General features: G+C 40.9%; 3 protein-coding genes across 4 annotated transcripts; 2 read left to right on the plus strand and 1 right to left on the minus strand.

Annotated features, from left to right (window-relative positions):
* Positions 1 to 1203: 1203 nt before the first annotated feature.
* Positions 1204 to 3169, minus strand: phf5a (PHD finger protein 5A). Its single transcript, XM_010895523.4, has 4 exons — positions 3057 to 3169; positions 2065 to 2088; positions 1668 to 1834; positions 1204 to 1392 (listed from the first exon to the last, which is right to left on the minus strand). The coding sequence occupies exons 1-4, from the start codon at positions 3106 to 3108 to the stop codon at positions 1303 to 1305; spliced, it is 333 nt and encodes a 110-aa protein (XP_010893825.1). The 5' UTR covers positions 3109 to 3169; the 3' UTR covers positions 1204 to 1302.
* A 560-nt stretch (positions 3170 to 3729) lies between these two features.
* aco2 (aconitase 2, mitochondrial) lies at positions 3730 to 11396 on the plus strand. The gene is made up of 17 exons (XM_010895524.4): positions 3730 to 3833; positions 4948 to 5090; positions 5314 to 5572; positions 5648 to 5740; positions 5999 to 6157; positions 6249 to 6399; positions 6578 to 6682; positions 6845 to 6936; positions 7015 to 7120; positions 7298 to 7455; positions 7754 to 7827; positions 7983 to 8094; positions 8206 to 8487; positions 8641 to 8832; positions 9168 to 9300; positions 9686 to 9807; positions 10009 to 11396. Exons 1-17 carry the CDS (start codon positions 3798 to 3800, stop codon positions 10138 to 10140), a joined length of 2349 nt encoding a protein of 782 aa, XP_010893826.2. The 5' UTR covers positions 3730 to 3797; the 3' UTR covers positions 10141 to 11396.
* Positions 11397 to 12431: 1035 nt separating this feature from the next.
* On the plus strand, positions 12432 to 16691 carry csdc2a (cold shock domain containing C2, RNA binding a). Of its 2 annotated transcripts, none has more exons than XM_010895525.4 (4): positions 12432 to 12617; positions 14074 to 14424; positions 14890 to 15012; positions 15222 to 16691. In XM_010895525.4, the coding sequence occupies exons 2-4, from the start codon at positions 14198 to 14200 to the stop codon at positions 15382 to 15384; spliced, it is 513 nt and encodes a 170-aa protein (XP_010893827.1). In that variant the 5' UTR covers positions 12432 to 12617; positions 14074 to 14197; the 3' UTR covers positions 15385 to 16691. The 2 variants fall into 2 exon arrangements, with proteins under 2 accessions (XP_010893827.1, XP_010893828.1); XM_010895526.4 differs by lacking the exon at positions 12432 to 12617 and adding an exon at positions 12817 to 12980.
* Positions 16692 to 21573: the final 4882 nt, after the last annotated feature.

The raw sequence follows: 21573 nt of genomic DNA on the forward strand, positions 1-21573 counted from the left end.
GCGAATAACCTGAGCCTAAAAACTGAAATCTTGAGCAGGTTAGGGCCCAAAAGTAACATGAATGGGCTTTCCCGTAGGCCAAGTCCCCAGAGGCGAGTCCGTTTCTGTTGCCATGAGGTAGGTGACCTCTCCCATGCTTGATGTTATTTCAGCGCTCAAGGATTTCGGTCTAGACTGACTCATTAGCTCAGAACCAGAATGGCATCAGATGACCTTCAGAAGACCTCTTGACAACCGACTGTCTCAAGTCAGCTGGCAGAGCCTTAATTACAAATTGTATCACAAAATGGGTGGAAATTATGGTTGAAAACATGTTGAGAACTGAAAAAGCAGTTGGTGGAAAGCACCACCGATCCATCGAATAGACTAGGTGCAGTAAGCTCACCAAAGGTAACAGACATCTTTGCTGGGAGCTGCGCAACCAAGCACTAGCACCAGGGTGTGTAGTTTTCCAGCCTTATATTTATTTTCTAAATTAAAATTGTAACCATAGGTTTACAAATGTAAACTTCATTATATAATGTAAAATCCAATTACAAGAGTGAGACCAATTGTTTTTCTATTTTAACATTTTAGAAAAGGTCATTCGAATGAAAGTGTAACAGACGAAATTCTTGCAACCATTTAGTCTTTGTTTACTGTAGCATTACCATCTGGGACTGACCCTGTTTCAGAGCAATAACCCAATAGACAGAAGCCTTGAAAGAAACAAACCATGGATAGCCATGCAGGACAGAGCACTTGGTCTCAACTTGTATACAATACAATGGTGCTCTTTTGGGAAATTGTTCTTGTTCTACTAAAAAAAAAAAAATGAATTAATGCCAGGTGTAACACTACACTGTTGTATAAACAACTGTGAGACATAAACTAAAACGTGCTGCCAAAGGAACCGGCCAAGGCCAGTAATGGATCAGTGCTAATGGCTGGACCGAACAATACCTGGAAAAATTGGGAATGTGTGTTATGAAGGCATAAATGCTTTTGTCAAAATGTAATATATACAGGGTGTTATGTCTAGATTACATTTAAGTGTACACACCCAAAACTACACAGTAGCAGAGGGTGCTACATTTCACTTTTGTGTCAGGTAATGATGGTTGGGGGGTGTGTACATTTCCTGATTAACCTAACCCAGTTCATATTTCCTATTAAATAAAGTATGAGCACTAGACCACCTTTAAAGATAGACAAAACACAAAATATAAAAGAAACTTTTATTGTATTTTCAAAACATGTCCACAAAAGAAAAAGTAAAAATGTTCACACAACTGAAGGAAAGCATGTTGGACTGTCCTGTCTTCACCTTTTCTTGAAGCCATATTTCTTCCGTTCATAAAACAGATCTGTCTTTGAGCTGCCCAAGTTCACAATCTTGGGGCATCCGTCTCGCTGTAGGGTCAAATCAGTACAGAGAGAAAAGCAACTTTAACTTAATGCAAATGCAGAATAAAGATTGAAGCTATGATTCTATATACATAAGTAAACCGAAAACTAAGTCTGTGAAATCAGTTCCAAAAGGAGTATGACAACCTTCAGGTTTGAATGACTTTGCAAAATTTTTACTGGAAACATTACAATAGACTATCCAGGAGAGCTGAACGGTACACAGGCATTTCTACTGTTTGAAAGCCCCCTTGTGAGAGAGGTGAAAACAGGAAACGTACATCTTTCTCCTGGATGGTGCACTCCTTGCAGTAGTAGGCGTCAGAAACACCTGGGCCTCCGCAGATGACACAGCGCCCCTGGTAGGACCCGTAGTTGCATTCGTCACAGATGCGCACCAGCGTGCAGGGCCTCACATACGAATCACAGATCACACACTTTCCATCACCTAGTATGGAATGGAGAAAGGGATGTGTGTGTTGAGTCAAACTGCAATGCACCAATTACAGGCAAACAAAGTCTATGTTTTGTTAATTAATATAGACTGCAGAATGTATGGTGTAAATCCAAGGATGTTGACAAGCAACAATAACAACCATGTCTGAGACAGAGATACACATAAAATTCTAGCAACTTAGCAGATATGTAAAGTTATTAATATTTTATATAGAAACTTACATTTTTCACACAATCTTCCAATAGCTGAAAAACAAACAGAACAATCAGTAATTGTAAAGTAGCCCACAGCAATGCTATGTGCTACCTAGTATTAAAGTTGACAGCGAGTATGCAATCAATAAGACAATCAGTTCATACTTGGGCCCCTTTCAGAATTGTTTCTGCTTGGAGTAACTGTACAATACAAATAATCAAATATAAAATTGTATTAACTTATATCCAAATAACGATTTTTATATCCATTTGCATCAAAAGCGTAATTTTTAAATTTTTTAAAGGATTACATTTTCAAAACGACGTTGAAAAATGTGAGTATGAAAAGGTTGAGCTGACCAATCAGCAGTCTTTGCAGTAGCAAGCGTAATTTAATCAACAGTAAGCATACTTAAGTATCTCCATGAAGGAAAATTATTTCACCTAAATATATATACACAAGTAATTTTTCACAGAAATCTGTAAACACTGGTCAGTTACTGTACAGTTTTCCTGAAGTATAAATACTGTACTGTAAAGGATCTTAGACCGCACAAAAGAGACGCGGAAGCAAACACACCCGATATCTCCATAGTTGGTCCCAGTTCTGTTTGCTCAACAAGTCCCCGGTCCTGTTCGTTTTTAGTGTTGTGGGAACACAACACCAGCTTCGCTAACACAGATCTTAACGTACCAATCACTAGCCTAGGCTACTACTGGCTACTACATAAAATCGCTTACTGGTGTGCCAAAACTTTATAAACGAATACGAAAAAACGCACATTCTATAAGAAGTGTTGTGAATACAACTATGACATTAGAAGCAAAAAAGCAATATACTTCGCGTCAATAATATCAGCTAACGGCTCCTGCTGGCAAGTTAGCTTAGCTAGCGTCAGCTAGCCACTATCTACAGAAGGCTTGAACAAAGCAATACCCCATTAATTGCAAGTATAATTGACGCATATACGTTACATCTGATACAATCATATAATGTGAAATATAAATGAATGTCTTACCAACACCGGCTTGTTTTCTACAAAAGATCAAATCTGGATGATGTTTAGCCATTCTCAGAGAACGCAGGGCATGCGACTGTAATGTTTGAACTTTCAACTTTGACCCATAGAGGAACACGTGACCTTTCAATTCATTATTTTCTTCTCTTTTTCTTTTTTAGATACTTTTTTAATGATTATTTCATGTTTGTTTTAATTATTATGGTTATGTCTGTAAATTATCCGAGTAAATTCAAAGGGAAACTATAAATGTAAATAGCAAAGGATTCCTATTGAGGAACACAAATTGGATTAAACATGTTTGTCAGTCATACTGCATTTTCGAGAACATAAAAATATCTGAATAAAATAGGATACAAAACTCTCTATTCGTAACTTAATAAATATTTAAATCTTACTGTATATATACAGTCTATGGTAAAGACACGCAAAGCTGACAGCGAAGATTATTTAGTATAAAGAATCACAAAAAAGGCTTGTCCAAAACAAGTCCTCCAACACGATTCGGTCGTGTCACGATATGTACAGACAGTCAAATTAAAGGCACCGCTTCCATACACAGTGGTATTGACTTAAATGCCTCTTTCACAGATCTGAAATTAATATTTATTATTGCATCTGATTTGTTCCTTCTGGACCAGGGAGTATCATGATGTTGCACCTCTGAGCATTAAATATCTTTGTTAACAGACACAAAATCTGACGTCACCTCTACTCGACACATCTTTGTCAGTGAACAAAATGGCGACCTACTGTCTTACTGTTGCCCGGCTCCGGGTAAGTGACTTTTTCACTTATTTTTTTTGCATTTATGAAAACTCTATGTGTTAAATTTCACCGTCAAATACAAGCGAAAGACATTCTGGTGTGGACGTGTTGTCCAGATATTGTGATTGTATGACAGAGTACGATCAAATTCCTGCCGACGGTCCAGGTCATCGTGTCCTGAGATGTCTCGAAATGTCGTTAGCAGTCTTCGTCACTAGCTCAAGTTTGTCATTGACAGGCACATACACAGATGCCCAAACAGCCTTTTAAAATGTGTAAAATACAATGAACTCATGCAGTTGTAGAATGACGTAGCTCTTTATATGTAATTTTAACAGAGGACGCGTTTATTGATTGCAAGGTTAACGCAAGGTTAGAGCTTGAATTCAGCCCTTTATTGCCAGGCACGACGGAGTCTGGGCACTGTTATGAGCATAACAAAATCCTGAGAGAATTATCCTTAAAAAATGTATTGTCACATTGGTATTAGGATTGTTTCTGATATTTTCATGAATGTGCTGTCAAAGTCAAAATGGTTGTTCGGTCATTCATTACATCTATTACCATCATGATATCGGTAATTGTTTACATTTTAAAATGTTTTCATCGGATGTTTTCAATAAAACAGGGCAGGTTGTGCTATGACCAAGCATGCAAATATATATTTCCTTTTGTATGTATAAAATGTCTCGATAACAAGCGTTTCTATTGGATTATCGGTTAGGTCCCTCCCTGTTTAGTACATTTTAAGAAACGAGTTGCCACAGAATAGACCCGTGGTTTGAGTGACAGCCCTTCTTTGGTGACGCTGAGATTCACTGACTGTCAAATACTTAGATTGTCAGATTTTCATGCAGTTATTTGGAATTCTGCATGTAGATAATATGGAAATGTTTCCTCTGGTGGTATGTATGTATGCAAATAAGGGACATTTACGTTCATCTAGCTACTGAAAACAAATCAAAAGTTTCCATCATATTTTTATCTCTGCACCTCATTGCTACTTCTTATTGACACATTTACAGAAGCAGGTGGTCTTTTTCATCTTAGTGGACTTCGTAGACTACAGCCCAAATTGTTTCGATATAGTGTTTTTACTTCATGTTGAAATTTCTTCCACCAGCTTGCCCTGGGTCAGGGTGCCCGGCGCATGCATGTGTCAGCCGCCTTCAGTGCCAAAGCCAAAGTTTCCATGAGCCGCTTTGAGCCCAGCAACCACGTCAACTATCAGCAGCTCAATGAAAACGTCAACATTGTACGCAAGAGGTCAGTCTGCCCCTCCACTGTTTACACTGGAAAATGTTGCTGTTTCACTTCATGCTTATCTGATAATATGGATGGCAGGCATGTTGTGGCCTGGTGCCAGCCTGTTTTCCAACCTCATTGTCTTGCCATTTTCCTGCTCTTTGTCAGCTGTGCAATTAAAACTGTTTGTAAGTCGTTGCCAACTACAGTAACTCAGCACACCTTCTGCTCTCCTCCCTTTCAGACTAAACCGGCCTCTTACTCTCTCAGAGAAGATTGTCTATGGTCATCTTGATGACCCTGTGGGGCAAGACATTGCCAGGGGTCGTACGTACCTGCGCCTGCGGCCAGACCGCGTGGCCATGCAGGACGCCACGGCCCAGATGGCCATGCTGCAGTTCATCAGCAGTGGCCTGCCCAAGGTGGCCGTGCCATCAACCATCCACTGTGACCACCTGATTGAGGCCCAGATCGGCGGAGCAAAGGACCTGGCGAGGGCGAAGGTGAGAGGTCAGGGAAGGCCTGGACTGGGGGATGGAGCCAGGACTGAGTAATAATACAGTTTTCTTGATCGTTAGGACATTAATGCAGAGGTATATAACTTCCTGGCCAGTGCTGGAGCCAAATACGGAGTTGGCTTTTGGAAACCAGGCTCTGGGATCATCCATCAGGTATTGCAACAATGCTACTTTGAAATGTAATTATTTTTTTTTTAATGCTTTTCCCTAGTCTTGATTTCTGGTAATGCAGTGAACCCACTCACTTGTTTATTGACAATGTCATTATATAATTTTGCTGTGAGTTATGATCGTACATCCAAAATGTCATTACACAGTAACATTATGTTTTGTGCAATTAAAAGATTTCTAAAATCTATATGACTTATCGGTTCAGTAGTACCGTTTCTGACTCTCGCCTCGCTCATTCAGATCATCTTGGAGAACTATGCCTACCCAGGGGTGTTGCTGATTGGGACGGACTCTCACACACCCAATGGTGGTGGACTGGGCTCCGTCTGCATTGGGGTGGGAGGGGCCGACGCTGTAGATGTCATGGCTGGCATCCCTTGGGAGCTTAAATGTCCTAATGTAAGTGGGATTCCCAAGTCATCATTTCACCAGACCCCTTTCTCCTTTCCCCAATCCCCTCCGTAAATCATGTTTCCTCGTCCCTTATCAGGTGATTGGTGTGAAGCTGACAGGCAAGCTGTCAGGGTGGACATCCCCCAAGGATGTGATCCTGAAGGTGGCTGGGATTCTGACTGTGAAGGGGGGTACCGGAGCTATTGTGGAGTACCATGGACCTGGAGTTGACTCCATCTCCTGCACAGGTCAGATAAGAGTGAAGGACTAGGTTACTACTGCCTGCTGTTGCTCACCACTAATATCAAAATGTAACCAGTGGTAGTCAGCTGGTCACCATTGTAATCTCAGGTCTATTGAAATTCTGTGTTTCTACATATGGTGTGAACAGCATTATCCTTACTATCAATTATTACTATTGTTTAGGAATGGCTACTATCTGCAATATGGGGGCCGAGATTGGAGCCACCACCTCTGTGTTCCCCTACAACCACCGTATGAAGACATACCTGGAGAAGACTGGACGAGGAGGTGAGTCAGCTCATGTCTCAGTTTGTCGTCAGACACGACTGTGGTGCTTAGGAAGTGCTGTACTGAGTACGTGTTCCGACTGGCTGCCTATTCACTACACCAGATGCCACTTGGGAATGACTGCTTGGTCTGTTTATTTAACCTGTGGTCCTTCCCTCTCAGAGATCGCTGCTTTGGCTGATGAGTATGCTGACCTGCTGGTTCCTGACCAGGGCTGTCAGTATGACTCCGTTATAGAGATCAACCTGGATGAGGTGAGTCCTCTTCCTCTGCTAATTTACGCGCACGCACGAACGCGCTTTCATTTAACCTGATTAATCTTTCTTTCTCAGCTGAAGCCCCATATCAATGGACCCTTCACCCCTGACCTGGCACACCCCATTTCAGACATTGGGACCACGGCAGTAAAGAACGGATGGCCCCTGGAGGTCAAAGTAGGTCAGTACAGCCCTCTTATTTCTCACCACCATGCCTCTCTGCTTAGACCTAAAATGGCTATTTTACTATAATTCACCTGTTCCCTAGATGTGTCTTGCTTTAGCTTTCTGCCTGGACAAATTCATCGACTATCTATTGAAATAAAAAAGTAAACATGCAATCTGTCCCCACTTATAGGTCTGATTGGCAGCTGCACCAACTCCAGTTACGAGGACATGGGCCGCTCTGCCTCTGTGGCCAAACAGGCATTGGACAAGGGGCTGAAATGCAAGGCTGCATTTACCATCACCCCCGGGTCGGAACAAATCCGGGCCACCATCGAACGAGATGGATATGTGAGTCCCACGGCCCAGAGATCCATAGTGTAGGGGAGGTGGATATGACCAGGAATGACGGGGGTGCTGATTACAGCCAGGACATATCAGGGCAGTCAGGAAAAAAGTAAAATACTACAGACCTCCTTCTAACAATCAAGGATGTTAACATTGGCTCAGCTTTGATCTGTATTTTAAGAACATAACAAGCATTTAAACGTCCATCTTTGGATGTTGAGATCCTCAGCAGGAATACAACTGCTGTGTCTGATTCTCCTCTAACTGGGGAGTAATGTATGCACCATGTGTTGTTATATAGGCCAAGATCCTCAACGATGTTGGTGGCATGGTCCTGGCCAACGCCTGTGGACCTTGCATCGGACAGTGGGATAGGTAATACACAAAGTTCTCCCTCTCACTGTATTGAGATTCATTTATACACGACAGTCTCCTTTTGGTTCCTGGCCCTTTTTCTGGTCAAACGTAGTGCACTGCACGATGTAGGGAGCCATTTAGGATGAAGCCATAGCCTTTTGTTTGTTGTTCAGGCGTGACGTGAAGAAGGGGGAGAAGAACACCATCGTCACGTCGTACAACAGGAACTTCACGGCCAGGAACGACGCCAACCCAGCGACACATGCCTTTGTGGCCTCTCCGGAGGTACTGTCAGGCAGCTGGATATGAAACATTTGACTCACTCCATCTCTGCTAACTAATTTGCATCAAACCTGTTATACACATGGCTCACTGCTCTCCCGTTAACGCTGCCAGATCGTCACAGCCCTTGCCATCGCAGGAACCCTGGATTTCAACCCAGAGGTTGACTACCTCATAGCTGCCAATGGAGAGAAGTTCAAGCTGGAGCCCCCCAACGCAGACGAGCTACCCAAGAAAGACTTTGACCCTGGTCAGGACACCTACCAGCACCCCCCTGCGGAGGGTGGAGCTAAGCTAAAGGTGGAGGTCAGCCCCACCAGCACCCGGCTACAGCTGCTGGATCCCTTCGACAAGTGGAATGGAGGAGACCTGGAGGATATGCAAGTCCTCATCAAGGTCAGGGGTCAAATGCCAAACTGGAGTCTGTTCGGGGCGGTGTGGTGTTACTGAATTTTTATAAATGTTTTGTCAATGACGGTGCCTTAAATTGGACCATTTCCAGCCAAACGTACTAATTCCTTTCCATTTGACCATTCTCTGTCCATCCAGGTGAAGGGGAAGTGTACCACAGACCACATCAGTGCCGCAGGTCCCTGGCTCAAGTTCCGTGGTCACCTTGACAACATATCCAACAACATGCTGATCGGGGCGGTCAACATCGAGAACGACGGCATCAACAAGATTAAGAACCAGCTGACCGGAGAGTATGGCGGTGTGCCCGACGTCGCCCGGCACTACAAAGTAAGCACCCTGGATAATGAACCATGACCCCTGATGAGGTCAAGTGTAATTTTTCAGTCATATTTCCCATTGAAAGTCTGTCTCAAGATTCACCTTTTAAAAACTCCTCTCTGTGTTTTTAATAAGGCCTGTTACTAATTTATGCATTCCTATTACCATTTAAGTCATTTTAGCCGACTTTCTCATCCAGAGCAACTAACAGCAAATGATGCAGACGTTTACATACTTTTTTTCCATACTGAAATGCCTAAATGTTTGTACATCACTGTAGAAAAAACAACTGGATGTCTGTTTCCCCTGATGTTTTGTGATTTCTCACCTTCCTTCTCTCCCAGGCTAATGGCCTGTCGTGGGTGGTTGTGGGAGATGACAACTACGGAGAGGGATCCAGCCGGGAACATGCTGCTCTGGAGCCCAGACACCTGGGAGGACGAGCCATCATCGTGAAGAGTTTTGCCAGGATTCACGGTAATTCACCCGTTGAGTATAGTGAGAACTGAGCATGCTCATTTTGTAAACCAAAGATAGTCATTGTGTGAGGATGTTCGCTGGGTTCACACTTCTCTTTTCTTTTTCTTTTTTTATCAGCCTTGGGGTTAAGTTTAAGGTTAGGATTGAGTTTAGGTATTATGGGTTAGGTTTGGACTTATGATTAGATTTTGAGTTTAGTCGTAAGTGTTCAGTTACGGTTAATGTAAGGGTTAGGTTTAGGGAAAATGGAAAATAATAATCTAAAGACTAAATAGCTGATGCCATGTACATACAAGTGTGTAAAATTCCATCTAAATTGCCTCCTTTTAATCCCACCCCACATCCACTCACCGAACTGTTGTCTGTTCTCTCCTCTCTCTAGAAACAAATCTGAAAAAACAGGGTCTGCTGCCCCTAACCTTCCAGGACCCTGCTGACTATGACAAGATCCGCCCAGATGACAAGATCTCCATCAAAGGACTCAAAACCTTTGCCCCAGGAAAGGTATGTGAAAATGTAACCGCTATGTGGGTTTATATTCCCACCCCATTTCATTAACCATGTCCTACATTCAAGACAGTTCAGAATCTGAATTCCTCATTTCCAGATTCCTCAGGCCTTGAGTGTGTTTACCAGATACGATTCACCTAGTAATTCTTTAAGACACTGTGTGTGAATCTCTAATGGCGTATCTTCCCCCGCTAGCCCCTGTTGGCAGTTGTGAAGCACAGTGACGGCACCAAAGTCGAGTTTCAGCTTAACCACACTTTCAACGAGACCCAGATCGAGTGGTTCCAGGCTGGTTCTGCCCTTAACAGGATGAAGGAGCTCCAGTAGGCGAAGAGCAGGGGAAAGAGGAAGATCAGAGGGAGGCGGAGGAAGAGCAACTGATTCAGGGGAAAAGGCGAAGTGGACTGGGGGCATGGATCAGGCACAGAGGGGGATGTTTGCCGTGTTTCATGGACTTAGGATCTGTCTCAGTAGTACTGAAGTACTTCCACTCCTTTCTATTACCACAGATCTGAAAGGCTGTGATGAGTAAGTAATTGGATATGATGAACCAATCCACTCCATTTTAACCAATCAGTAAAAATGACAGGAAGGAGCTAAGGAGAGGAAGCTAATAAGTATCAAAATGGTTACAGTACAATCATCACCACTGCATTTGACACTCTATAGACAAGGCTTACATAAACGCCACAACAATTCAAATGTAAGAGGCCGGTGTCAGGCTTTACAGGACAGATAGCAAGAGTGTAAGCACAGTGAGCTTGGCACTGGCTATCTCACACATTGACTAAGCTAACCTCGTACTGCAACTCGTCGGTCATCCCAGCTGCTAAAACAGATTGGTGAGGCTTGAAGTCATCATTACTCCATCAAAACGGTAGTTTTCACCTTGTCTCTGAGGTTGCATGAGATTAGTAATTGTGTGATTGTCCTTTCAACTCCTACCACCCAGTGTTTTGTTCATTTTGTTGTAGGTTCTTATACATAGACTGGTTAATACAAAGCTCCAAGTCTTGTCTATACAAATGCTTTACCTCTGCAACAACAGTCACTCAATCCCTCCACTAACACCCCTGTGGATCTCTATGTTTTTGGAATAATAATATCACACAGTGATTTTCTTTTTGTAATAGATTAGATTTATTTCCCCCTCAGAACCTCAAATGTGCATAATAAAAAAGGATTGCTCTCATTTTTGTATTGCGGTCTCATGGACAACTGTGTTGGTTGGACATCCAGATTCTTTCACACATATTTTTGGGTGCCCTTTTTTTGTAGGGTTATGTGACAGGGCCTACAGTTTGTCCTCATTAGATCAGGAGAAACTTGTGATAATTTTTGTTTTTCTGTGGCTTAACACAGATGTTAACCCTTGTGTCAAAGCTAGACATCTGTTACACTCCCATTTCTTAGTAATGTATAACTCAAACACTAGCTAACTCTTCCTGGAAACATTTAAACAGTTATGCATTTTATGTGATAAAGTGCAACCCCCTCCTTTTTCTGTATATTTATTTTTTCTGTATTGCAGATATGAGTGCTGTTCAGTCCAATCGGTTGTAAAATAAACATTTCAATGAATATGGACTGCCTGTGTGGATTGTTTTTCTTTTCTTACATTTGAGAGATTGAACCCTGTAGAAAAATACACTTAAGGTCCCAAATATGTTTTTCACTGCATACAGTGCCTCTCAAAAGTAATCACACCCCCCTTGGATTTTTCCACATTTCATTGTGGTAAAAAAAGGAAATCAATATAGATCTAATTTGGTGTTTTTGCCATGATTGCATAAAAATTCACCCCCTTTAGTTAATATTAGGTTGAGGCACCTTTGACAACAATTACCGCTGTGAGTATTTGCATAAATCTCTACCAGCTTTGTGCATTTGGACACAGCAATTTTTGTCCATTCTTTGCAAGATTCCTCAAGCTCTGTCAGGTTGGATTGGGGCCTTAAGTCAATGGAAATATTCAAATCTTTCCAGATATTCTCAATTGGACCACCCAGGACAGACTTGTCCCCAAGCCACTCGATTGTTGTCTTGGCTGTGTGCATTGGGTCCTGCTGAATAGCATAATCATAATGATGTTTTTGTTAGGAATTGTACTAACCAAATGTGGGATCTCTCAGGGACAGCTGAATTTTAACTGAAATCTCGTGAAACACCTAAATTGCACACAGATGGACTTAATTCATCTAATTACTTGACTTCTAAAGACTAGTTGCACCACATTTCATTCAGTTGTAATTTGAACCCAGGTAAATGTTGATGCAATCCATTGCTTTCTGAATGTTTATAATTAATTTAGAATATATGTTTCACTTTGACATTATAACCTTTTTTTGTCTTGATCATGGGCAAATGTCCTAATTAAATCCGTTATGTGTTCGTTATAAGTCCAAGGGGGTGAATACTTTTGAGAGGCACTATAGATTAAAATCTCAGCTGGCAGCTTTTATAAACGTTACATTTTGAGGACCATATGCCAGTTTATGTTTCTCGGTCTATAATGGGGACTACTATGAATTTATAAACGCATATGTTACAACAAAATATAGAAACACCTGACGGGTCTGTGTGAACTCACTAAAACCCTCTTACCCCCGCCCCGTTACCAGTCTTTTTCCCTTTTCATTTTGCGCCCTCATCTTCCAGAACAGCTTGTTCCGAGCAGACATACAAAGCGACAGGTTTTTCATCCACATGTCTATGCAGTGCAGTATTTATTTATATAATTGTCGTTATATAACAGCATAGGAGTAAAGACATTACATTTGACTGAAAACCACTTGACGTTTACGGTAAGCGATAAATAATTTGCCTATATTTGGTAGGGAGCTATAGGTTGTATCTTGTGCTTATAGGAGTTATTTTTATACAATTTACCATATAAGAGCTGTATTTTTCTATTCTATGTAAACTCAATATGCATTGTGTTAAAAGTAGGCCTACAAAACCGCTTAGTCCTCTGCGCCTTCCACAAATTTTGAGCGATCAATTCCTTCTGTTGTCTCAACCGGGGAACATTAGAATGTTCTGGAATCAAGATGCGAGTGGGAGTAGAGCCTGGACAGCGTTATATGCTGTTCCTCAGCTGTTTTGGAAAGCATTTTAAGTTTAAAACAATGAGACCAATGAAAAGCCAAAAAAAAAAGAGCAGCGTGGTGAGTGTGACTTGTCTCTGTGTGTACTGTTCTGAATATGTACGTGTCTTCCATGCTGATGATGCTGAAGAAAGGCAGCCACAGTGCCCTGATGATTTTGGGAGGTTCAACGTGAGTTGGAACAGCCTTTGTCTAGTGAAAGCCGCCTGTACGTCCTATGGTTTACAGCGCTCCAAAACGACCCAAATATAATTTTAGTGCCTGTAATCCCAATATTTCGTGAATAGGTTTACTTTTACGGTAAAAAAGAAAGGATTTTGAAGCACATGACATAACGTGTATAATAGCCAGATAAGTAGCCTACTTTTTTGAACGCGTCTTTGAAGTCGTGTAATATCCTATTCATACCATTTTTCGAATTGTGTCTGTTGCATCGTGTATACAAGTTAACAAATGGGCACCTTTTACACGTGGAAGGGAGACATTTTATCATCCCTTTTGTTCCAAAGCTTTGGAATAAGAGATAATACATTTTTATTAATATTCACCACCTGTTCTTTTTTTTATCATGAGGGTTCTAAATCGTCCCAAAACCTCTCCTGGATGCCACCAGGTCTCCAGGTCATTATAGGAAAGCCCCCACTTCACTTCAATATGTAGACAGCTAAATTTAGATGCAGTCAATTGTCAGATGGAAGGAGCCAGAAGGGGAGAAACAGATAGAGTTGGGGTAGATGGCAAGGGAAGAGAAAGAGCAGCCCTAGGGATGGGACCTGCCACACAGGTCATAAAGAATCTGTTGGTTGTGCCGCTTCAGTTTATTCATAACATTTGACATCTGAAAATGATACAGGCTAAAAATATCACCATAATGGTACCCTCTAGCTGACACTGGGTGGATTTATTATGATAATGCATTATGCTAAATCAAAGCTAATCCTCTGTTTGGCCGGGCAGAATAATACTTGTGCTCCGGGATGTTTTCTAAGCTAGTGGAAAGTGTTGCTGCTTCAAATCACTTTGTGACGTCACTGAGTTTATTGTTGTATTGTTGTCCCTTCTAGGTATTGTTTTGCTCTTCTTAAGGATGGGTTCTTCATTTCACCTCTGGATTTATTCTGCTCTCCTTTTCTCTCTCTTTGTCTCTTTCCAGGAAACCACCAAGCTCCCACAGTTCCAGACCAACATCACCATCAGACCACCAAGCCGCTGTACCATGTTGTCACTCTAGGCCTGTCTGCGCAGCTGTGACCCAGCCCAGGCCGTGGCTATCTATCATGGAGCTCCACACCTCCACTGGGACACACAAGGAAATGGCTGATTCAGACCCATCGTCCCCTTCTGATCCCCAACTGCCACTGAGCTCTCCCCGCACCCCTCTCTCCTTGTCCTTCCCCTTCTTCAGGGAGGGAAGTCGAGTCTGGGAGAGGGATAGGAAACCCCCCTTGATGCCAGGCGAGCTGCCCAGCCCTTTACCCACCAAACGCACCCGCACATACTCAGCGTGAGTAGGAATAATATGTGGTACTATTGTGTGTGTGTGTGCGCGCATGACCTTGAATGTAACCTGTGATGCTCTGATCACTAAGAGCCATTTTCGATGCACATTCTTTGTCCCTGTCTAGGTCCATCTGGTCATGCTTCTGACCTGGATTATGTTTTGTCAACTCTGGACATGAACCCGCATACATTTATTAATAACTACTCATTGTACTCTTAATGTTCACCCGACACAGCCAGAAGAGGCTGGCCACACCTCAGACCCTGGTTCCTCTCTAGGTTTCTTCCTAGGTTTTGGGCCCCTTATGGGGAGTGTTTCCTAGCCACTGTGCCTCAACATTGTTGTTGCATGCTCCTTGGGGTTTCAGGCCGGGTATTTCGTAAAAGCACTTTGTGATGACTGCTGATTGATTGAGCATAGATTATCCTGCATTTGTTAAAGTTGTTTTTTCTCCTGTGTGTCACTCAGTACGGTGCGAGCCAGATCAGGTCCAGTGTATAAGGGTGTGTGTAGGACCTTCTACAGATCCCAAGGTCATGGCTTTATAAAGCCCTCTAATGGTGGAGAGGACATATTTGTACATATCTCTGAGTGAGTGTTTCTGGAGCTTTATTACTGTGAATGTACTTTATGATTAAGTAGGTATATTTTAATTATGAATGTTGTTAAAACGTGTAGCTGCATAACACCTTTTAGTGGCAAGAGTATGTTGTTGTGAGTTGTCATTTTAACTTTTTTAACTTTCATAGATTTAGAGAGGCTTGTGTGTCATAATAATGACCTTCCCTCTCTCTTCTTAGTATTGATGGAGAATATGTGCCAATGGAAGGTGATGAAGTCACATACAAAGTCTGTCCCATCCCCCCCAAGAACCAGAAGATCCAGGCTGTAGATGTGGTTATCACCCACCTGGCTCCAGGAACCAAGCACGAGACCTGGTCTGGAAAGATCATCAGCTCCTAGATCAGCTGCACCAGGACAGAGTCAATGTGGGGAAGAGTGTGAAGTTGGGGTGGGTAATAATAGCAGCATGGAGAAACGAAAGTGGTGAAAGGACCTGGGAGAGATCCAAGGGTCTCTAGGGTAAGGAGAAAAGTTGAGGAATTAAGGAGCCTGGGGAGGTAACATGGGGAGGAAGAAGTGGTTAAATGGGCACATGGAGCAGTGGATGGAGTGAAAAAGCATTGAACCTGTGGGGTTGGAATGTGGTACAATACTTTAGGGGACGGTTTCTTGTACACAGATTAAAACTAGTTCTGGACTGAAATTCCCATGGAGATTTTCCATTGAGCTTGATGTCTTCACCAGGGCTAGCCTTATTTTGTGACTTGGAAAAATATGGGAAGATGGCATTTATTAGATTTTAGTTGTATTTTAAACATTTATTTAAGATAGTGGGAATTGGATACATTTAAAGGAACGAATCACCAGAAAAATGTATTTTGATATTTGTTTAATTAGTCCACTGACCAAATGTTTTGGATGGCTTCAATCACATTTAAAATATATACTTTTAAGTACAGAAAAACAGACGATATGATGCATTTTGCCAGTTTATGCACCATAACAGATGTATTTCTGTATTTTGAAAGTACAATAATTTTGAAAGTCTGGTTACTGACATGCCAGAAATGTTGGGGTTATATCAACTGTGGAATAATTAAACAAATACTAATTTGAGGTGAATCTTTAATGAAAATCATTTTATATAGGGAAAACTGTGAAGAAATGAGCAATTCAATTAAATTATTCCTACTGTACCTTTTAATTTATTTATTGACCTGTTTCATTCATTATGGAAGTGAAGTTATTTTATATGCCTGGTCTAACCTATTTCATAACCCACTCTGATGATACTGCCCAGATGAAGCCCGCTCCTTCAGTCTTATGTTGATCAACAGTTATTATACGTCTTTGTAGCAGAATTTTACTATACAAAGCTTAACCTTTTTTTTAATCAGTAAAATATAAAAAAAAATAACATGTTAATATTGTTTAAGAAATGTACACACTCTTGTCAATACTAAATAGTCTCATTATACAGTAGCATTAGGTTTCTATGCATCAATACCATGATTTTATTTTTGTTATGATTAGAGCTATAATCTATAGTATATTAGTGTACTTTTTATGTTGGGAAACCGTTTACATTTTATTGTGTTCAAGTGCAATTTTTATGTCTAATCACTGTGACTAAGCAACCTTTCATTACAATTAAGTGTTACTACTGTATTTTTCACATACTTGTATAAATATTTTTGATTATTTGATTTGTGGTCAAACATTGTTCATTAGCAATTCAGAAGTTGCATCATGAATGGCTTATTTGGATATTTAACACTGATTATGCATTAGAGGACACAATAACGGCCTACAAAGTGTTTAGGCCAATTTAGACCAGAGTATTGAGGGCTTACATTTACCTTTATTCCCGTGTTATGCACTTTTTTCTCTTCCTGTATTCTTACTTTGAAATCTGTCATTTGAAAATGTTATAAGTTACAAATGTTAACTCTTTTTCCAAATGTTTATCGGTCTGCCACTTTAAAATAAGGTAGACTTAGCATTTTATTGTAAGTCATACATAGATTATTTGAGATAGGTTTAGGGGTACATGCAGCATTTTGGTATTCAACACTAAGATATTCAACACTACTAAAGTGTCTAGTCAATAAATGTTAGGTATTCAATTCCCCAATGTATTCTAGTTACCATTTCATATCAGAGATCTGAAATGACATGTTGATATATTTTGCGAAGAGTTGATATGTTAGGACAGATCTGATTAATTAATGAATCCAGTAAGTACATTTGTCCATGACATCCAGGTATTGAAAGTTAATAAGGGTCTAGGCATTTATTAGTGCATTTGTAAATGGTTATAGTGCCTTCAAGAAGTATTCAGACCACTTTCCACATTTTTGGGGGTTAATTATAAACTGAATTTATAATTAACCCCCAGTAGGGGTCACTATCGTAGCAAACATGGCAAATCCAGCTTCCAACTTTGTTGTCTTGAAAGGGCATCCACATTTACATTTAGCGAACACTCTTGTCCAGTACAAATTACATACAATATTGATTGCATACAATTAATACCTACATAAAAATTTATTTTAGGTAGAGGAGTGGGGAATAAAAAGCCAATCGGTAGCTAAGGGCGATTAGGTAACCATTATATGATAACTGGGGGCTAGTATGAAAAAGTGTTAAAATGTATAGTTAGTCACTCTGATTTAGAGCATCTGTTAAATTACGTAAATGTGAAAGAAAATTAGATGAGGGCCAGATTGCATATTCATAGTTAAACTAGTATGGGAATCCTGTCATGATAATGACATTGGAGAAGAGTTTTTGTCATGTTTTATAACAGAAAAACACAAATGGAATACTTTATTTCATTTGTGTGTAGAATGAGAAGCTGTGAGAGGAATAAAGAAAAAAGTTAAGTTAAAAATAAAAATGGAAGTTGACATAAGACTGAGATATTCACTGATGAGCCAAAACATTATGACCACTCACAAGTGAAGCAAATAACATTGATCATATAGCAAGGGCACATGTTAAAGTCTGGGTAGATTTGATGTTAAGGGAACAATCAGTTTTCGTAGTCAACATGTTTGATGCAGGAGAAACGGGCTGGAGTAACTATTCTGACTAAAAAACTTAGTTTTCTGACAATATTTCTAATCATTTTCTATATGAATTAAACATTGAAAGTAAGCTAAATAGTTGAGTCAGGGTGTGTTCCAAATAAATGCTACTTACAGCTAACCCCAATTTGCACTGAAGACTGAGACTCAATCCAACGTCTTCTGGTGTACTTTGTCGCAGTTGGTTTCACAAAGTCATCCTAATCCAGCATAATAGAATGTCTTATTGTAATTATTGATTGGGATTTCGTCTCCACCTAACCCCTTCCTTCATTGTAATCTATACATACCACCCAGGGCCAGGCAATGGACGAGGATGTGATGTAAAGGTCTGTAAGGCCAGTAAATGATAAGGCCATGTCTTCAATCCAAGCTGGTTAAACCACCCTGTTTCCAGAAAAGCTGAGATGCTGTGTAAAATGTAAAGAAAAACAGAATTAAAATAATTTAAACCCTATATTCAATGGAAAATAGTACAAAGACAACATATCAAATGAAACTGAGAAATGTTATTGTGTCTTGGAAAAAACATGCTCACATTGAATTTGATGCCAGCAACATGTTTCAAAAAAGCTGGGACAGAGGCATCAAAAGACTGGAAATGTTGTGTAATGCTAAGAAACTAAACCTGGTGGAATATCACATCTAATTAGGTCAATTATCAACAGGTAAATAACGTGATTGGGTATTAGAAGATCATTCCAGAGAGGATGGGCCTGTCAGAAGTGAGGATGGGGAGGGGTTCACAACTCTGTGAACGACAAATAGCTACCACAAGGCAAATAGTGTCACAATTCAAGAATAACGTTCACAATGTAAAATTGCAAATGTAATCTCTGTACGCAGGGTACAAAGCCGAAAACCAATATTGGATGACCATGATCTTCGAGGCCTCATATGGCAATACATTAGAAATGGATTCTGTAGTGGAAATGGCTGCACAGGCTCAGGGTACCTCCGAAACCAATTGTCTGTGAACACAGTATGGCGCTGCATCCACAAATGCAAGTTAAAAGTTAAAAAGAAATGCCAGCACCTTCTCTGGGTCGAGCTCATTTTAGATGGACTGAGGTGAAGTGGAAAACGGTCTTGTGGTCTGATGAATCAACATTTTAAATAATTTTTGGGAATAATGGATGCTGTGTCCTCTGTGATACAGAGGGGAGGTACTATCCAGCTTGTCACCACACAGTGCAAAAGACAACATCTATGATGGTATGGGGGTGCATTAGTGCACATGGCATGGGTAACCAGCACTTCTGTGAAGGCACCATAAATGCAGAATAATATATAAAGTTTTTGGAGCAATATATGCTGCTATCCAGATGTCTTTTTTCAGGGAAGGCCTTGCTTATTTCAGCAGGACAATGCCAAACCACTTTCAGCACATTTCACAACATCATGGCTCTGTAGTTAAAGAGTCTGGGTGCTAAACTGTCCTGCCTGCAGTCCAGACCTGTTCCCTATTGAATACATTTGGCGCATTATGAAATGACAAATACAGCCAAAGAGACCCCGAACTGTTCAACCCTAACTGTTCAACAGAAAAAACTCCCTAAGAAGGCCGAATTTTAGGAAGAAAATGACAGCAGTGGGTTCCCAAACACGTACAGAGTATTGTTAAAAGAAGAGGTGATGCAACACAGTGGTAAACATGTCCCTGTCCCAACTTTTTTTAAACATAATGCTGGCATCAAATTCAAAATGGGCATGTATTTTTCCAAAAACAATACAATTTCTGAATTTCAACTGATATGTTGTGACTGGCTAGGCCACTCCAGGACCTTAATATGCTTCTTATGGAGCCACTCCTTAGTTGCCCTAGCTGTGTGTTTCGGGTCATTGTCATGCTGGAAGACCCAGCCACGACCCATCTTCAATGCTCTTACTGAGGGAAGGAAGGAGGTTGTTAGCCAAGATCTCACGATACATGGCCCCATCCGTCCTCCCCTCAATACGGTGCAGTCATCCTGTCCCCTTTACAGAAAAGCATCCCCAAATAATTATGTTTCCACCTCCATGCTTCACGGTTGGGATTGTGTTCTTGGGGTTGTACTCATCCTTCTTCTTCCTCCAAAAACGGCAAGTGGTGTTTAGACCAAAAAGCTCTATTTTTGTCTCCTCAGACCACATTACCTTCTCCCATTCCTCTTCTGGATCATCCAGATGGTCATTGGCTAACTTCAGATGGGCCTGGACATGCGCTTTCATGAGCAGGGGGACATTGCGGGTGCTGCAGGATTTTAGTCTTTCACGGCGTAGTGTGTTACCAATTGTTTTCTTGGTGACTATGGTCCCAGCTGCCTTGAGATCATTGACAAGATCCTCCCGTGTAGTTCTGTGTTGATTCCTCACTGTTTTCATGATCACTGCCACTCCACGAGGTGAGATCTTGCATGGAGCCCCAGACCCAGAAAACTTCACTTATTTGCCTCTATTTTTAACACTTCGCATCCTTGCATTGTATTCAATGAAATCAAAATTGACTGAATGCTGCCTTGCAACATAATTTCCTAAGTGCAAAGTGCCTACATACCAGATTAACTGGTCATTGTATCCTCAAACTGTATCCTTAAAGCCAACACAAAATAATATTGTGAATAAATCAATATGTTCAGGTCAGTAACATGATAACACCATATACTTATTGATACACTCACACTCACACACTAGACACCTGCGAGAACAAACAACATGCATTTACACAATCACCAGGCTAAACCCAATGCTCTGTCGCTTTCAGTGGTTGACGTTACCTAGCCTTCGGATTTGTGCTATCTCACACACAGTTGTGTGTTACACCTTACGTGACTTATGACTGTGCAGGTAACAGAGTGTGGGAATTAGTCATAAACCAGCAGAATGATTTAGAACAAAGTGAACCATGCGGTCACAGTAGCCTACTAGTGTGTGTGTTCTTTTGTTGTGTAAACATGCATGCTTGTTCACCCGCATGCATGTGTTTCCAAAAGTCATCATAAGATTTGTCTTTGTGTGTAACTGGCTTAAGAAGTAGTTAGGGGCATTTCAATGCATTACATACAGGCATACGGGCATTTGGTGATTGGAAATGTTTCTATGAAGAAGAACAAAAAAACTGAAATGCCTTTATTGGACAAAACCAAATGATGTCACTGCCTTTATTACCAGAAGTTACAGTATCCGAGGTTGCTGTTTATGGCCCTATAGTTTATGGCCCTATAAACCTTTGGTCTGTTCACAGGTCTCTCGATCTTTGTCTATTAACTCCCCTACCCTCTACGATCTGTCTCAGGTCTTACAGCTGTATTTACAAATTCAGATACGTATTTTCACAAAGTTGTATTTTCACAATCACATCAGCTCTGAAAAAACCTAGTGTGATTAGTCTAAACACCAGTTAGTGGAGAAAATATCAGAATGGAGCTGCCTGTGCAGGCCCCATGGTCAAGTGGTATAAGTACACACACACATGCCTAAAAATCAGAATTCAATCCCCTTTCAACCATTTACATTTTTG

The sequence above is a fragment of the Esox lucius genome, chromosome 5 (assembly GCF_011004845.1).
Source record: "Esox lucius isolate fEsoLuc1 chromosome 5, fEsoLuc1.pri, whole genome shotgun sequence".
NCBI lineage: Eukaryota > Metazoa > Chordata > Actinopteri > Esociformes > Esocidae > Esox > Esox lucius.

Coding starts and splice junctions, on each gene's coding strand:
- phf5a (XM_010895523.4), bottom strand. CDS start 3,108: ATGGCTAAACATCATCCAGATTTGATCTTTTGTAGAAAACAAGCCGGT. Junction 2,089..3,056: donor TAGAAAACAAGCCGGTGTTG/GTAAGACATTCA, acceptor TTTGTTTTTCAG/CTATTGGAAGATTGTGTGAA. Junction 1,835..2,064: donor TGGAAGATTGTGTGAAAAAT/GTAAGTTTCTAT, acceptor ATTCCATACTAG/GTGATGGAAAGTGTGTGATC.
- aco2 (XM_010895524.4), top strand. CDS start 3,798: ATGGCGACCTACTGTCTTACTGTTGCCCGGCTCCGG. Junction 6,158..6,248: donor GGGAGCTTAAATGTCCTAAT/GTAAGTGGGATT, acceptor GTCCCTTATCAG/GTGATTGGTGTGAAGCTGAC. Junction 6,937..7,014: donor TAGAGATCAACCTGGATGAG/GTGAGTCCTCTT, acceptor TTTCTTTCTCAG/CTGAAGCCCCATATCAATGG.
- csdc2a (XM_010895525.4), top strand. CDS start 14,198: ATGGAGCTCCACACCTCCACTGGGACACACAAGGAAATGGCTGATTCA. Junction 14,425..14,889: donor CGCACCCGCACATACTCAGC/GTGAGTAGGAAT, acceptor TGTGTCACTCAG/TACGGTGCGAGCCAGATCAG. Junction 15,013..15,221: donor ATATTTGTACATATCTCTGA/GTGAGTGTTTCT, acceptor CTCTCTTCTTAG/TATTGATGGAGAATATGTGC.